Source organism: Dipteris shenzhenensis, chromosome 18 (assembly GCF_047967505.1).
Source record: "Dipteris shenzhenensis isolate YYH24624 ecotype China chromosome 18, Dip_SZ_1.0, whole genome shotgun sequence".
NCBI lineage: Eukaryota > Viridiplantae > Streptophyta > Polypodiopsida > Gleicheniales > Dipteridaceae > Dipteris > Dipteris shenzhenensis.
Window position 1 is genome coordinate 42,436,403 of NC_141613.1, and position 18,623 is coordinate 42,455,025.

Genomic DNA, 18,623 nt, shown 5'->3' on the forward strand with positions numbered 1-18,623 from the left:
GCATAAAGCAGCAATATTCATGCAGTCATACCCCACATCAAAATGGACTTGTAGAAAGGAAAAACAAGCATATTGGAGAGGTATCTCGGGCCATGCTAAATGAAAAAGACCTACCAGATTATTATTGGGCTGAAGCAGTTGCTACAACAGTTTACATAATGAACAGGACTCCCACTGCAGCAATACATGGCATGACGCCTGAGGAGATGTATACTGGTAGAAAACCAGATATTTCTCATTTGAAAATTTTTTGTTGCATTGCCTATGTTCATGTGCCAGATGAGTTGAGGTCCAAGTTGGATCCAAAGGCTGAGAAGTGCATCTTTATTGATTATTCTTTGTAGCAGAAAGGATATAGATGCTATAACCCTTCTACTCGTAAGTTTACAGTGAGCAGAGATGTTGTTTTTTATGAGATGAGCAGCTGGTATAAACCAGTAAATATGATTGATGATATAGATGCACAAAATGGTAATGTTGCATAGAATTCACAGCAGCAATCACAAAATATTAATGGACCTGCAGTGTCCTCTAGCAGTGGTTCACATACTTCGCCATGGACAGGCAGATTGAGATCAAGAGAATCTCCTCAAAGCAATGCAGATAGTGGTCTTAGGTTTCACGAAAAGGAAAAGAGAAGGTAGATCAGCCCATGTTTAATGTGAATGCAGATCACTCTTATGTGGATGGTGAATCCAGTGGCTCAGAACAGAGCATTAATAATGAGCTGGGTATTCCTTCTATTGTTACACTTGGAGTTAGGAAGACCAGGAATGTTTTGAGAGCACCTGGAAGTGAGCCTATTTCGCGCAGGTCTACCAGAGCTAGATATCCTGTGGATAAGCTGAAATATGATGGATTTACAACCATTCACTATGCTTATATGGTCAAAGTGATATAGGAACCAGAACCCACTTCTTTTTAGCAAGCTATGGGAAAAGAAAAATGGGAGAAAGCCGTGGATGAAGAAATGGCTGCCTTGGAAGTAAATGCTACATGGGAATTGGTGCCTTTGCCTAAAGACAAGAATGCAATTGGCTGTAAGTGGGTTTATAAGGTCAAGCACAATCCAGATGGTTCTGTGAACAGATACAAGGAAAGATTAGTTGTCAAGGGGTATGCACAGACATATGGCATTAATTATGAAGAAACATTTAGTCCGGTTGCAAGGATGGCAACCGTAAGAGCAATCATTGCTATGGCTGCATCAAAGGGATGGTCTTTACATCAGATGGATGTAAAGAATGCCTTCTTGCATGGTGATTTGCAAGAAGAGGTCTTTATGGAGCAGCCACCAGGTTATGTTCATGTTGTTCATCCTGAGTTTGTTTACAGGTTGAAGAAAGCCTTGTATGGCTTGAAGCAAGCACCTAGAGCATGTTCTGATAAGATAGGACAGTATCTTGTCACTATTGGCTTTCAGATTTCCAAGGCAGATTTCTCACTTTATGTGAGAAAAACAGAGAAAGGTATTATGCTGTTTGTCATTTATGTTGATGATTTGATCATCACAGGTGATAGTGATGAAGATATCCTTCATGTGAAAATGCTATTGAAGCAGAAGTTTGAGATGAAGGATTTGGGAGAGCTGCGTTATTTCTTGGGCATTGAGGTGATTAGATCACCAAGTGGGATACAACTCTTGCAGAGGTAGTATGGATTAGACATGTTGTCCAAATATGGGATGACAGGCTGTAAGCCTATTTCAGTTCCTTTGAAGCAGAATGTGAAACTGAGCGTAGATGCAGGTGAGCTTTTGGAAGACCTACTATGTACAGACGCATAGTAGGAAGTTTGATTTATATGACTATTACCAGGCTAGATTTGAGCTATGCTATTGGATTGATAAGTCAGTTTATGCAGGCTCCAAGGAAACCGCATTTGGATGCGGCTAGACGCATACTCAAGTATGTGAAGTCCACATTGCAGTATGGACTATTTTATGAGGCTGGGGTTTAGATACAGTTGCATGGATGCACTGATGCTGATTGGGCTGGTAGTATTTCTGATAGACGATCTACCAGTGGATATGTGTTCTCTTTTGGGAGTGCTGCAGTCACTTGGAGCACCAAGAAACAGCCTACAGTTGCCTTGTCGAGCACAGAAGCTGAGTACAGGGATGCAGCAATGGCTGCATGTGAGCTAGCTTGGTTGCATAAGCTACTCTATGATATGCATCAGTCTACAGATGGGCCAATTGTCATTTATTGTGACAACATGAGCAGTATACACTTGGCAAATAACCCAGTCTATCATGCTAGAACAAAGCACATTGAGGTGCATTATCACTATGTGCAGGAGAAGGTTTTACTAGGTCTTATTGATCTAGCTTATGTCAGCACAAGGGATCAGGTAGCTGACATATTCACGAAGGCATTGGGCACAGAGAAGCTGCGCAAGTTCAAAGACCTGCTTGGTGTGCAGGAATTGGGATTGAGCTCAAGGAGGAGTGTTGAGATATCGAGCTCCACTCGTGATATGCTAGGGTGACCGTTGTGCATTTATGTCACTGACTTGTTAGCTGCAGATGCGGTTGGTACACCACCCATGAATAATAGCTGGATGACAGCTATCCTTATGTACTCTAGTTCGTGGCTCAGTTAGTATGCTACCTTAGTTAGCTGAGTTTGGTTTGAGACCCACATATAGGGTTCTCCTATTTCTTTGTACTTTAGTTATTTTTTGCTTTCACAACTAAGAAGAGAAAAACTGTTTTCAGCCTCCACCTTTGTGTGTATTCCCCCATTGTGTATGTGAGAGATAAGCAAATTTACTGAATAAGCACCATGTGTGTAGCCTCAAAACACACTTGGACGTTCGCATGTCGATGGAAGCCACATAGAAGGCTAAATCTGAAATCACAATCCACAAGAAACAAGGAATCTACACTAGCCTATCCTATGAAAGAACCTATCCTATGAAGGAACCTATCCTATGAAAGAAAGGACATTTAACAATCTACTCCTATTCCTAAAAGAAAAGAAAAGGAACACATTAGACAGGGAAATGAAACACAAACACATCTCGCTCACTCTCATCTCGCCTACACCATGCCCTCCACATGAGGTTATGGGCCTCTAGATGCCTCACAGTATACAAGCTTTCATGCTAGCACTACTCACTCATGGTTGCTTGATTGCAGGGTCTTACACTTGAGGATGGGTAGTATGATAACCACACTCAAGTAACCCTAGAGAAGAATAAAGGTATGCCACCCAACCTTAGAGAAGAAGAAAGGTTATGGGCCTCTAGATGCCTCACAGTACACAAGCTTTCATGCAAGCACTCATGGTTGCTTGATTGCGAGATCTTATCCTCCTTCCCTATGGTGAAAACCATAAGCTATGTGCATCAATAATGTAATACAATATAGTGCAAATGTGCACACAAGCCCTAGATCCAATCGAACATGGATCGCCAGTGTGTTAACCCCTAGAAATGGGTTAACATGCCCCCACCTCTAAAGTACATTCCGTCCTTGGAATGTGGCACACATGGAAATGACGTACTAAGTACAAGGAATATGGAAATGTGGCTCAATGAGATAATGCTGGCCAACGAGGATATGTCGATGAAGTGCATAATCCATGTCGTTAAAGAGTGAGGTGAGGGGTGCTCCCCCACCTCTAAGGTACATACCACTCCACCTGGGTCCCAAATGAATATAGGGAAGTCAAATGTCAATGTCAATGCCGGTGAGTGGTTTGGAGGAAAAGAAAATAAATGTAAAGAGAGGGGGATAGGATATATGAAGGTTGAAAAGGGTACGACGTGGGTATGATAAAAAAACAAAAGAGAATAATGTGGACATATGAGAAAAAAACAAAAAGATAATGTAAGGGAAGATTAAAAAAGGGAAAGGGGTGAATGGGGGATAAACAAATCTAGTGGAGAGGGGGATGTGTGCGGAGAGTGGATTGGATGTGGAGGTGAGTTATTTTTTATCTTTTATTAGTGTTAAAGATTAGAATGAAAGGGGGGTAGAGAGGAAGGGGAGGTTAGTGACGGGATAAGGGGGTGAGGGGGTTAGGGGATGATGTGGAGTGAGTGGTAGAAGGAAATAGGGGGGTTTGTGTGGAGGGTTAAGGGGGGGGATAGGGGGTGTGAAGATATTAGATGGGTGGTGGTAAAGGGGTCGAGGGGTCAAAGCAGATAAGGGGAGGAGGGGCAAGGGGATGACGTGGTAGGGAGCTTGTTTAGGGCTAGGGTGAGGGGGTTAAGGAGAGTTCAAGGTCACTTAGTCGCCACCCCCGTTGCCCTTGAGCTCTCCAATCATGGCTTTCTCAATCAGTTTGACTCTTCGTCGTCTACACGGCTCTAAGCCACTTCCTAGCTCTAACTTCATTTTGTGCAGCTTGCTTTAACTGCCTTTCTTAGCGCTCTCGTTATTCTGTGGGTTACTCCATCAACATGTCTTGTGCTGAGTAGAGGCCTGGTTTGATGAGCTTCTTACTTGGTCAATGTTTCTTGTGTGAGCATCGCTTGTTCGCCTGCATGCCATCATATCTTTCATGTGCACCTGTGTTGGTCATGTAGAAGTTTTAGCTCTCAAAGTGAGCTCCCAGCATGGAAGAAGTACAGTCGAAGCAACAACCCGAGGAAGCTCGAGCACAGAGAGCTTAGAAACTATAGTAAGACCACCAGAAACTACCACAGAAGGACGCAGGTGACTGTCGCATTGAAGATGCAAGCTTGCTGAGATGATCACCATCAAGCTCGAGGAAGAAGCTTGAGAGAGAGCTGGAAGACTCTTCCGAGAGACGATCAATGGGTGCAAAGATGAAACCAAAGCAACAGTGATGCAACTACCCACATGCCCTCAACGTCATGCATGGCTTAACCTTGAGAAAAATAGATTAATGACTGTTATTTGAGCGATCATGGCCAACTGCTCTGCTTTGAATGACCTTGAAATTGCATTTCTTCTGAGCTTTCTTGTGGGCTACTATACTGATGTGCTGGCCTTCTTTTGCATCTTTTTTTTTTTAGTACACAATGTGAGATATGGAGAGGAAAAGAGGAAGGGGTTTCTTCCTAATCTTTCCCATGTGCACTTCCACATGGTGCTTTTTTTGCGTCGAGGAACTCAGACATGCTTAAATTGCTTGAGCACCAAACCAACAAGAAAATATTGTAGCAACTATAATACTAGAACCCTTTATGCAGCAATCTTCATAGAAGCATCAACAGCAATCTTTGAGCAACAAAGTTTCTCTTAGGTAGCAATAATCTTCAAATTTCTTCCATGGAATCTTCTATTCTTCATTTCTTAATCAGCAACCAGCAACACTTCTTTTCCTTGCAAGCTCCTTTGTGGCCTCCTTGCAAACTGGTCCCTTGATCAGACTCCAACTTCATGCTCATGACAAACAAGGCTCTAAGGTATGCCCATGACAAACAAGGACCTTTAAATATATTCTAAGGGTTAGTATTAATCTTGCTTAGGTTCTCCCATTCAACATTACAAATTCTTTATGCCTTGCCTCAAGTTCAAAAGGAGTTCTGGTGGAGCCGATACAACCCTTCCACCTTGATGAGAGAGGGGGATTGGGGGGGGGAGGTTTCTAAACTCTTACGAGTGCAAGAGTGAGAACTAGAGCTTGAGGCACTCCAACTCTAAATTGATGAGTTGAGACTGAGATGCCACGTGCAGCAAGAATCAATAACATACTAGGAACAAAGACATGTAGCCTCCTCCCAAGAGCACACACTTGGAAATTGTCTTCGATGAGTGCTACAATAGGAGTTCTAATTCAATTGTGGTGACAAAAGCCAAGGAAAGGACCCATCAAGACAAGTTAATCTCCATCGATGAGAGTGCAATGACGGAGGCTTGCACAATATTCACGCAGACCCTCGCAATTAGGCCTTGCATGACGTTAAACACATTCAATCAACAATTTCCCATCTCCATAATTTTAACTTCACTAATCTCTTTTGGATATTTCATTTGCAAAATAGCTAGCACCATTGCACCATTTGATTATAATATGTAATATGATAATGATTTGTCTTTTAAGCTAAAAGGTGTAAGCTCCAAAAGATTCTCTGGGATCAAACAACACCATGTAGAAAAATGGAAGGGATTGCTTTAACTCACTACTTTAACACATCCACAAGCTACTTAAAAGGAGGGATAGAAGATGACAACTTGAAACATTGTGATAGAATCGAAGGGTGCAAGAATCTTACACAACATTTAAAAACTTGCAAAAGTCCTACCAAGTTATCTTGTAATAGTAAAAGAAAGCTACAATGCCATTACAAGACTAGAGTTTAAACATAAAATTATTGAAGATCATAAAAACACATTCAAATTCCTTACACACATTGTGTGTTTTCCTTTAACCTTTCAACCTCAGCTCACTACACATACATATTGCTTTAAGGTCCTATCTTGCCTAACACCATCCATTATATTCTGAAGAAAGCACAAACATCCTATAGCCTCTTTGTAGTGGCATTTGCATTCACCCATTATCAACCTAGTGACTAGAAATTTCATCTATTAATATTAAATAACCTTTATCAATATCCGAGATAGGGTGATGCTAGGGGAGCGAAAATTAATTCTTATCCCAGCATTGATGTGCTTTCTTTCCACCTCTAATGCTCAGTGACTACCCAAATTAAATTACAAAGTGAAACAATAACAGCTATAAGACCTAAGACGTTCAGCAAAAGCAATGAACTAAAACGCTACATGAACAGATCCTATGCAATTGGCAAAAAGATGGACATCAACATTGATCAATAATTCCTATGTTTGCTTTATCTAAAGCAAAAAATCTATGTATCATACATCATTACTCAAAAGACGTGTAAATTACCCAAAAAAGAATTGTCTCAACACCGATAGAACCTTGAACATTATGGATACAAAGTGTGTATCCCTTCATACAGCCATCTTCAAAAGCTTTGCATCATATACTGCTCAAAAAATTATAAATTTGAACTCGTCTGCATCTTCTTAATACCTCCAGCTGTAGGTGTAAAGACACTGAGACATATAAACAAAGCATCTAAAATTTTTATGTCAGGGAAGTTATAATTAATTAGATCAGGATTCAATCAGACAATGCTTTAAAATGTTGTGCACCTTCCCATCAGGTGCGCCACTGCAAGAAATCCTCTTAACAACTGGAGACAGACATAAGCATATGATAAGAACAGACATATGCTTGATGCAAACAATGCTGGGCCACAAATTGGGATTCTTATATGCGTAACCCAGAACAGGCATTGAACCTATGCCACTGCCCACATGAGAGCAGAATTTTCATAGAAAGAGATGGTAGAAATTAGCCTAACCGCTTTAAAAGCTTTGCTTCCTCTGCACTCAGCTTCATGCGGCTCTTCCGGATTTCATTCCAAGTGCTTACAGCCTTGTCTATACCCTCTGTAGTCAGACACCTAATTGCATCTAGCCCTCGACCTAGTAATATATCCATCTGCATGCAACTTCTAGTTGAGAATGGTTGCAATCAATTCAGTAGTGGAGAAAAGAAAACTAACGTAGCAGAAAAGCGATGGCAGATTTATGCTTAAAAATAAGACTGCAAGGAGTTAAAGTGCACCTCTTCCCGCTCAGTTTTATCAAACTTCTGGAGAACAAAAGCAGCGGGATCCATTGTGCCTGGTGGCCTTCCAATACCTTCAATAAGCATTTATAGGCTTAGCAATATAGACCACCAGCTGTCGAGCTTTTAGTCTGGTTACTATAGATAGGTTACTTTCTTTGTGGGATGGATGGAAGCTTGAAAGAGAGAGAATCACCGATTCTGAGCCGTGGAAAATCTTTACTCCCTTTGAGATGCTGCATCACGCTCTTCATTCTGAAAAGATTGTTCTCAACCAACTATAAAATTAGTATTCATAATTTGTTTTAAGGAAAAAAAGTAACGAGTTGTAGGTTTTTTCACACATATTCAAAACCTTGGAAATCTGACATTTTATTTTCCAGCATCAATTTAAAATGGTATCTCCTTGAAGCTCGCAAAGGCATTGCAAATACAAGCATAGGTTCAATCTTGGTGTGTGTGTGCGTGTGCGTGTGCGTGTGTGTATATGTGTGGGTATCTTCATAAGACTTGAATATATCCAATCTTGCAATATCAAATAAGCAAAAGAACAAAAGGGAGAAAAAGAGACGAGGGAAGAAGGGAGTTTGTAAGGGACAACAAACAAAATTAAGAGTGAAAGAGTGAAATAAAAGTTTCAAAAACTTGGTAAGCCAAGCTACAATCGCGCTCTCATCCAAAACAAACTTATTCGAAATGTTCCAAAATCTCTTGCGTAAACCCAATGCTTAAAGCCACAATGGTAAAAGGAAGATAACAATAAAGAAAAGAAGCTGAAGAAATGTGTGTGTGTGTGTGTGTGTGTGTGAGTGAGAGAGAGAGAGAGAATGCGAAAATATCTATTATAAACAAGAGAAACACCAATGCTAACACAAGGTAATAAAATATAAACACAGAGAGAGAGAGAGAGAGAGAGAGAGAGAGAGAGAGAGAGAATGTTAAAATATCTATTAAAACAAGAGAAACACCAATGCTAACACAGGGTGTTAAAATATCTATTAAAAACAAGAGAAACACCAATGCTAACACAACGTAATAAAATATAAACCAACACAGATGCAAGAAAACAAATCAAACACGAACACAAACACAAACACAATGATTTTTGCATTCATTCTTTAGATAAAAGTTAGCAATAATATATAAATATAAGGGAGTAAGAGGGGATATCAAAACAAAATAGTTCCTAAATCCATATGACCTCCCGGAATAATAGAAACCTACGCACTAAAAAGAAAATGGGCTTTGGAGCTCCCCACTTTGTATATCAACGCAACAAGAGGTGGAGGCATCTCTCCATCACCAAATGATCCATTACATCTCTCATCTCATTGCTATCAGTTCAAAGGAGTCTAACCAAGCATAGGCTTTGTCGTCTTTTGCTTGGATGTGAAGGAAGAGACACATGTGCAAAGGAATCTTGTGGCTTGTGGGATGTCTTTCGTATCACAAAATGTTCCAAGCTAAGGTCTTTTCAATTACAGACACTCTATATCAGACAATTGGTGACGTCTGATCATTTTGACTAACCAATCATATGTGTGATAATGTTTGAGACTAGATAAACAGCTTCTCAATACAGTTCTGACTACAATGCAACGAGCCACAATGTACAAAAGAAAGACCAGAAGACTTTACTGAAAGTATAAGGGACCCACAGAGTTGATTTATTAAAGACTGTGCAAGACAGGTTTTTGCAATTAGAAAAAAATATCAAATACAAAAACTTGAAGCTTTCCCAAAAGCATAGTTGTATAGAGGCATGTTTTGGGGGATCTGAAACTTTGGAACGTTTCAGTCCTAAATTGATTCAACAAAACACCTTAAATGCGGGCAATTCAGATGTGCTCTCTCTCTCTCTCTCTCTCTCTCTCTCTCTCTCTCTCTCCAAGTTTACCAGTCATTTTTAAAGAGCCTTGCTCGACAACTTTGGTACCAAGCTCAGTTTCTGCAGCGATTTTCATCCGCAGCCAGATGGCGAGACAGAAGTCTACAACCAGTTATCATTGGACATTCTCAAATGCTATGTTGTGGACGCTCAGTCCCACTGGGAACAGTACTTACCTCTAGTTCAAGGGATCTTGAACGACACCCGTTCTTCCAGCATCAGTCGGACTCCTTATGAAGCAGCTTTTGGCAAAAATTTCAAGTCCCTTTTCACCAGGACATCCGAGAAGGTATACGAAGCCTGTTGGGATAACTATGGTCAAGGGCTTGCTCTATGGTGCATGTGTGCATCTAGGGGAGTCACATGTGTGTGTGTGTGTGTGTTGTAGAAGCACATCTAGTGCTATGATGTGTCTAGTGTGTGACCTAAGTGATGATGTAAGCCAAAGGCCCCCACATGGGAGGTTCCTTTGATTTAGGGGCTGATTGCCACTGATATAGGGGAGGTGCTATGATGTGTCTAGTGTGTGACCTAAGTGATGATGTAAGCCAAAGGTCCCCACATGGGAGGTTCCTTTGATGTAGGGGCTGATTGCCACTGATATAGGGGAGGTGCCTACACCATCCTCTCTTTCTATAAAATGGAGGTCATTTCTTCATTCTAATACATGGATTCTCACTTGTGCTCTCACTCTTTGTGCCATGATGCATCTCTTCTATCCCACACTCCTCTACATTTGGTATCAGAGCTGGTAGGCTTTGTAGAACTCATTTTGGTAGTGCCACCTCATCATCTTCTCCAACACCTCTTTTTGAGCTTTCTTCCTCCTTTCTTCTCAAAATTTGCTTAGCTATGTTCTTCCCATTCCTTGCGACTTTTGTCAAGTCCTTCCAGCTGGAGTTTCTGCACTATGGGACACTCCCCTGGCCCAGAGCATTCTCCCAGAGATGATCCAATCAAGCTGAAACGTCAAAATGAACAATTTCGCCCTTCTCCTCAACCATTGCCCGAGCCCTTCTAGCACAAGTTGGTCCATGCCTAGAGCCTGCTGCTGATGAATTTTGAAGGCCAATGCTTGTTGGAGCAAGGAGAAATCAGAGAAAAGACAGTCAAAGAAGACGCAACTCTCCCAGACAAAAAGGTGCACTATTTCAGCAATGCTCTGTGGTGAACTTACTTGGGTATTCAAGCTTTAGTTTTGCACAGAAATCCCTTGACCATAGTTAACCCAACATACCCCCCCTCAAGGATTTGCCTCTTGCAATGTCAAGGATACATCTAGTCTCATAGTTTCTCATGCCACCTCATGGTGGTCACACATGGCCATCTCATGGTGGTCAAGGCTAAATCTATGTCTAGGATCTCATGCTAGCAAAGGCGCCCAAGGGTCAAGGTTTACAAAACTAGGATAGACCAAACACGTATCACATGGCCTACATCATATGGTGACCAGAGGTGATTAACAAAAGACAAAACATTCTACAAAGCCTACCAGCTCTGATACCAAATGGTAAAAGAAATGCCCTCTAAAACTCTTCTTCAGTTGTGTGAATTGTGCCCTCCAAGTTGAGCTAGTCTACTTCAATGCATTTTTGACAGTTTTGGACATTTGATGCTAGAGTAAATGCTAGAGTAATGCTTGAGGATTGAAGTAATGCCAAAATACAAATCATAGAATGCTTTTTCAATTTGAAATTCAGTTGGGACTGATCTCTTGTCAAAATGCCAAGCTTTGAAGATTCTTCTAATGCTAATCATTTGAAGAAGACTACAAGAAGGACAAAATTCAAAGTGAAGAAGACCCCAGCCAAGAAACTTTGGGAGAAGCCAACACGGTATGAATATGCTAAACAATTAGGATTCTCTGAATTTATCTCTAGCAATCTACATTTGTATGGTGAGGGAGATTTCTTTGTTCCACAAAATAAGTCTTTTGTAAGAGAGTAGACACTGCCTGACAAAGGTAACCCCTCTCATGGCTACTTATAAAATTGACAAGTTCAATGGCCAAGGATTCCATACTTGGTAGATGAAGATAAAGTTTATGCTTATCAAGGAAAATCTATGAGACTTAGTCAAGGAAGGAACTCAAACCTCTCACGAAGGTGAATCAACTACAACAAAAGATAAAGGAAAAGCCACTGACTCTACTTCTACACCTGCAGATGTAAAGAGAATTGAGAAAGCCTATGCCATCATTGCATAGGTTTGGGTGATGACTATGTACACCACATTTCAGATTTGGAATCCCCTCTTGAAGCATGGCATAAGTTAGACATATTGTTTGGTGCTAGCTCTCATACTTCCAAATTAAATCTGGAAATTAAGTTCTTTGAACTTAAAATGGAGGGAGATAATGTTGCTGCCCATGTCAACACTATGAGAAGTATTATGACACAACTAGCTTCAATTAATTCCCCTGTCACTGAGGATGATGCTATGGCAGTACTTTTAAAGAGCATGCCTCAGGATTTTGACTATGTGGTTATACTACTTTGACGAATCTTCCTCAACCCTCATTAGAAGGCATCATTAGTGCCTTACAAGAAGAGGAAAGAAAGAACACTTCAAGAATGGGAAAAATGCATACAGAGGCACTTGCAGTGAGGTTTTCAAAGAGCAAGTACAAGGCTTGTAAACACTGTGGGAAAAACAATCACCTTGAGAAGGATTGTTATAGAATCAATCCTTGCTCATATTGTGGAAAGAATAATCACTCTGAAAAGTTTTGCAATAAGAAGAAGAGAACTACGTCAAATCTGGTTGAAGAGAGAACTCCATCAGAAAAAGAAGCATCCAACTTTGTAGTACAAGACAAGGACTTTGCCTTTTGAGCAACTTGTCATTGATTTTTTGTTTATCATCACTTGGTCAAATTTTGAGGTTCTCTGCCTTGAGTAGTACTCCAAAAAAAAAAAGAATGTCATATGTTTTGTCTTTTGTAAATCACCTCTGGTCACCATATGATGTAGGCCATGTGATATGTGTTTGGTCTATCCCAGTTTTGTAAACCTTGACCCTTGGGCACCTTTGCTAGCATGAGATCCTAGACATAGATTTATCATTGACCACCATGAGATGGCATGAGAAACTATGAGACTAGATGTATCCTTGACATTGCAAGAGGCAAACCCTTGAGGGGGAGTATGTTGGGATAACTATGGTCAAGGGCTTGCTCTATGGTGCATGTGTGCGTCTAGGGGAGTCACATGTGTGTGTGTGTGTGTGTGTTGTAGAGGGACATCTAGTGCTATGATGTGTCTAGTGTGTGACCTAAGTGATGATGTAAGCCAAAGACCCCCACATGGGAGGTTCCTTTGATTTAGGCCAGTCCCACTAATGTAAGTGGCTAATTGCCACTCATATAGGGGAGGTTCCTACACCATCCTCTCTTTCTATAAAATGGAGGTCATTCCTTCATTCTAATACATGGATTTTTTCTCACTTGTGCTCTCACTCTTTGTGCCATGATGCATCTCTTCTACCCCACACTCCTCTATAAAGCCGATCGCATCACAGACTTATGAACAGATCATGGAGTCAGTGAAGGACCGCATTGTCAGAGCCCTGTAGACCTACCGAACGCAAGCCAGCAAGCACAAACGTGACATGAGTTACAAGGAAGGGCAATGGGTCTATCTTCAGATTATGAAGAAACGTCTCAAGCATAGTGGAAGGAAGTGCCCGAAGCTTTCTCATCAGAGTTTTTGGACCCTTTCCAATCATTAGGGTGGTGAATGACGTGTCCATGAAGTTGCAGTTACCTTCAACATGAACCATGCACTCATGTGTCATGGATCAAACCATATGTGGGTCCAGCACTAACCACAGTACCCGATGTGGAGAAGCTTGAAGTTCTTCATGAGGCCGAGATCGTGGAGCCGGAGCAGATTTTACTTCATCGGTTCAATAGAGGAACAGGCAATCGACAATGCTTGTATGCAGTCAAGTTCAAGTAAGGGCTCCCACAAAGCACCATGGCTGGAGGAAGATTTCTTCGTAGACTATCCAGACCTCCTTGCGGCATACAAGGCGGCTTTTTCCCTACCCTAGCTTGAGTTTCAGCAAAACGGGATGTCACGGGCATCCACAGCCCATGGCCATGCTGGACTGCCACACAGTCAGCCAGCAGGTGCAGGCCACGCAGATAGCGCAGGAGTACACGCAGGCAGTGTGAAAGCTGCCACATGGCACTGCTGACATCAGCGCCTGCCACATGGCCAATCGGCTGCCACAACAGCAACCAGTTCCACAGCAGCAGTTTGAGACAGGATGAGGCTGGTCGGTTTGCATTTGGGGCATTTTAGGGCCCAAGGGGGCCCTATAAAAGCAGCCCCCTTGGCCCTCATTCTTCATCCACTCCTAACGCCTTCAAGCCTTCAGAGCAGCAATAGCCAAGCTTCCACGCAGCAGACCAGCAGGGTGCCTCAGCCTCTCCAGGAATCCAGTGAGGATTCACCTCCTCTGGTTCGCTTAGTCTTTTCCAGTTTTCCAGTTGAGGGTTTCAGCCCCTCCATACAATTGTATTCAGCCCTTTGGGCATTCATACCTTCAGTTATATTTCCTCTTCGGAGGCCCCCTATATTCTCTCCCTCGGATTCTCACTCACATCCACATCATTACTTTGTGTATCGAGTGCATCATCTTGCAGTTTGTAGTTACTGAGCAAGAGAGAGAGTGAGGATAGTCTATCTCCCGCTACTCTGTGTGTGTGTGTGTGTGTGTGTGTGTGTGTGTATACATATATATACATATATATCTATATACAGACATATATATGTATATGTATATGTACATACATACATACATACATACATACATACATATATATATATATATATATATGTATATTTACATATATATGTATATTTACACATATGTAAATATACATATATATATATATATATATATATATATATATGTATATACATATATATGTAAATATACATATACCTAGATGAATCCAGGAACATTCCCAACCTCATCCTCTAAAAACACAACATAGTGCAGTTTCAATCTCATGATAGTCACTCACAAGTTTGAAAACCATAAACTCCATCACACACAGTAGAAACTAGCTACAATGACATCCCCATTGACGTCATCAGCGGCCAACAGTGGAGGTAGACCATAGTATAAAAATATGCTCCCACACATACAAATCCATACACCCACACATACTTGAGCATCCATTTATACAAAGTCTTTGTACTGAGTTTCTGTCGATGCTCCGGAGGTGAAGGGGAGACTCAGCCATGCTGAAGGCTACCACTAAAGGAGAAGGCTAATCAAAAAGTAGTCCCAAATCTCTTCATTCAAGCTACAACTGCTTGTGAAGTCTAAATGATTTCATTTTAGTCTCTCCCAAACGAGCATCTAAATCTAGCTGATAGGGCAACGCACCATTTAAGATAGAAAGAATTATCGCAATACCACCAGGCCGCAACATGGACGAAAACTTCACACGGTGAAATTTGCATGTCCGTTAATACGACAGAAGCATATTCCTAGATCAATCCAGGAACATCCCCAAACTCATCCTCTAAAAACACAACATAGTGCAGTTTCAATCTCATGATAGTCGCTCACAAGGTTGAAAACCATAAACTCCATCACATATAGCAAAAACTAGCTACTATGACATCCCCACTAATGTCATCAGCGCCCAACAGTGGAGGTAGACCATAGTATAAAAATATGCTCCCACACATACAAATCCATACAAAATCTTCGTACTGAGTTTCTGTCGGCACTCCAGAGGTAAAGGGCAGACTCAACCATGATGAAGGCTATGTATGTCTGTATGTATGTGTCTGTATATAGATATATATGTATATATATGTATATGTATGTATATATATGTATATGTATATGTATATATATACATGTATATATCATGTATATACATGATATATACATACATATATATATACATGTATATACATGTATATATATGTATAATATATACACATGTATATACATTTATACATATGTATAATATATACACATGTATATACATTTATACATATGTATAATATATACACATGTATATACATTTATACATATATATATATGTAATATATATATGTATAATATATATATTATATATATATATATTATACATATATCTATCTATATATATATATATATACATATGTATATGTACATGTATATGTACATATGTATATATATACATGTATATGTACATATATATGTACATATACATGTATATATATATATATATATATATACATATATATATATATATAGATATATATATATATATATATAGATATATATATAGATATATATATGTATATATATATATGTATACATATATACATGTATATATATACATACGTACGTACACACACACACACACACACACATATATATATATATATAGAGAGAGAGAGAGAGGTGTATTATCGTCTTTGGGATGCCTCGCGGGCTTATGAGACAAAGTACAATCGAAGAGTAAACTCATACAAGCCATTGTGGGCTGAAGCAAAGGGCTTGCTAAGGCCCTTGCTGAGTGCTATGCTACAAAAGATTAAAACTTGAAACTAGTGCTCAAAGCACTCAAAATACATAGCCTGGCGCCATGGTGGCTCTCCTATGGGCTGCAAAAATATATCCCATCTCTTTCTATTGAGTCGTCTCTCACTATGGTAGGGGACATGGTCTCCGTTATCTCTCTATCCGATGGGCCATATCAAGTGTAATGCATCGGCTCTGGTGGTCCCCTTTGAGTAAAGTTGGGATGGGCTGAACCTCCATCGTGTGTGCTCTAGTCAACCTCTCCATCGTGTCTGTTCTCTATCCTTGGCTCTACCACTCCATGCCATCTCTTCCCGTTGATCCATTGTGTCCTCATGTCGGTTATCTCCTCCTCATCTACTCCGATGTGTCCTGGGGCTGACTCGAAAGCATAAAAGTCTGTGACATGTTGCTATGTACGGTCAGCCTCCTTTGGCCTTGTCCCATCCTGTTGTTTGATCGGCTCCAATAAAGCCTCTGTGTGTCGCCGCATCTCCATCATATAGAGGCCAACACAAACCTCTTCGTGAAAGAGGATCAGCCGGGAGAGTGGCCCAAAACCATGCCCCTCGTAGAAGAGAGAGTAGGCTAGGTAAGAGCATAAGAAGTGTTCCTTTGTCTCTACCTCTGGTAGTATGCATAGCATGCATATCCTCTGCTCCCTGAGTGTGCCTGTGACTCTCCTTGTCTTGATCCTCCAACTTATGGGATGAGACGCAACTGTCTTATGGCAATCCTCAATGCCTGTGAGACTCATCTGTCCTCCAGATACTGGGGTCTGATAATCACAACATCCTCTGATACTCTCAAGAAATGGTCGTGGTAGAGCTAGATCTTGGTGGGAAACTCCTCGTCCCCCCCCCCCACGTCCGCAATGTATAGAGCTGGAGTAGGTCCAACCGTACGATATGGTTGATCTCATCTTGTGAGATCCAGAAGCATGGAGCATCCAAGCTATACTGGAAGGGGGATAGGCAGTCCATCTAGATACCCCGACTATCAAACCATCTAGATATGTGAGCGTACCATGACATGCGAACACCACTCTCTGCTAGTCATCTAGATGACTCAAGTGCCACCCTCGATAGTCTTTGGCAAAGCAAGGCCCCCACGCTATGGAGATATGTCACTATCTGGAAGATGACATCAATCTGGAGTGGTATCATAGCAAACTCTACCTGTATGATCTGAAGTGGAACCAAGGGCTTACTTCGAACCATCCTTGAACCCTAATCACCCCTAGCCTCTTGAATCTCCGCCACTCGGTCATTGATAGGCTACTCCCCTAGAAGGGTACCGCATACATGGCTGGGATAGTCTCCAAAAAACCAGCATAGCAACAATGGCACTGCCCCTCCAACCGCATCTGCTCCAACCACGGGCCAATGGGAAAGCCTCTGTGGATGGCCAACCAGAAGAAGTAGGATATCTTCCTCGACCACAAACTGGACCATAACCGCGTCCAAAACCTAGAACGGACATCCCGGGACACTCTCTGAGCCACCCAATGCCTCTCCTTCGAAGGGGTCCACATCGAAGAGTCCATCTAAAGCCTCCTGCCAATCCATGTGGTGTAGGAAAAGAAAGGCACCTCGTCCACCTGCTCGGCAAGGCCGCCCCTAGAGGGCCAGAACCACTCTAGTTAACAACCAAAATGTGCCCTTCCATTTATTGATTGCTTGTGATTATTTTTCCCATGGTAAACTTTATCTATGTTACCAGTCTTCCCACATAAGTGCATTTCCATACATCACTTTCTTTGAGAACTCCGATGGACAATGTAGTGACAATGGACTCGATGCTCCTTCACTCGTGACGGATGCAATGGCGGGTGATCTAACCAAGGGCAAAGTCCGACGACAACGCCTATCTCATACATTGTCGTGGGAGGTGAGGACCATGGCAGCCCCGTTTGGTGCAATGACGAGCCTACATTGTGGTAGGTGTGTCATCCCTGCAAGATGTGGCAGCTCGTGGTGGTGGATGTTGCTAGTTGTTTGGTGGAGGCGACTTGAGCCTAGCAGCAGCAGAAAAAATCCCGTTGACAGACCATGTATGTCAGGTGTTTCTGCGCTTTCTGATGGTGAGTGTCCAAAATGCTTATTGGTCCAAAGGCCTAATGTTGAGAAGATGGCATAAAAACCTTTATGCATTGTTGCCACGTGTAGCATTAGTGTCATTATCCACATACAAATGTGTGCCTTGATGTGCCATGAATATATTGAGAAGTTCAACCCCTTACAGCATCCTCCCAAATTTTTTTGATGGGCTCTAGAGGCATGTGTGGCTAGGTGGTGGGTGTCCAAGGACCGCCCACACGTGGAACTTCATGGGAATTAGTGCCCTCGACAATATAATAGGCATAAAGTTGGGCATGGTTGTCTTCCCCAAGGATACTATCTGAACTTCCTCTCCAAGAGAGTAAATTTGAGCTCCCAATATCCGACTAACGTTGCAAAAAAAAATTCAGTCATATATTGGAACCAAGTAAGCACGCATCACCACATGCATAGAATAAGACAAACAAGCAGTCATCATCCACGTTTGAATCCATGGAAACCTAACAATCGAGAGAGAGAGAGAGAGAGAGAGAGAGAGAGAGAGAGAGAGAGATG

General features: G+C 41.5%; 1 protein-coding gene across 1 annotated transcript in view; it reads right to left on the reverse strand.

Annotated features, from left to right (window-relative positions):
• Positions 1–6,746: 6,746 nt before the first annotated feature.
• LOC147891253 (peptidyl-tRNA hydrolase, mitochondrial-like) overlaps positions 6,747–18,623 on the reverse strand; it is a 55,271-nt gene continuing 43,394 nt past the window's right edge. The window contains exons 6-8 of the mRNA XM_087389573.1: positions 7,777–7,835; positions 7,578–7,654; positions 6,747–7,451 (exon numbers count right to left, since the gene is read on the reverse strand). Coding sequence (XP_087245699.1) covers positions 7,302–7,451; positions 7,578–7,654; positions 7,777–7,835 — 286 coding nt within the window. The 3' untranslated portion in view covers positions 6,747–7,301. The remainder of the gene's footprint in view (positions 7,452–7,577; positions 7,655–7,776; positions 7,836–18,623) is intronic.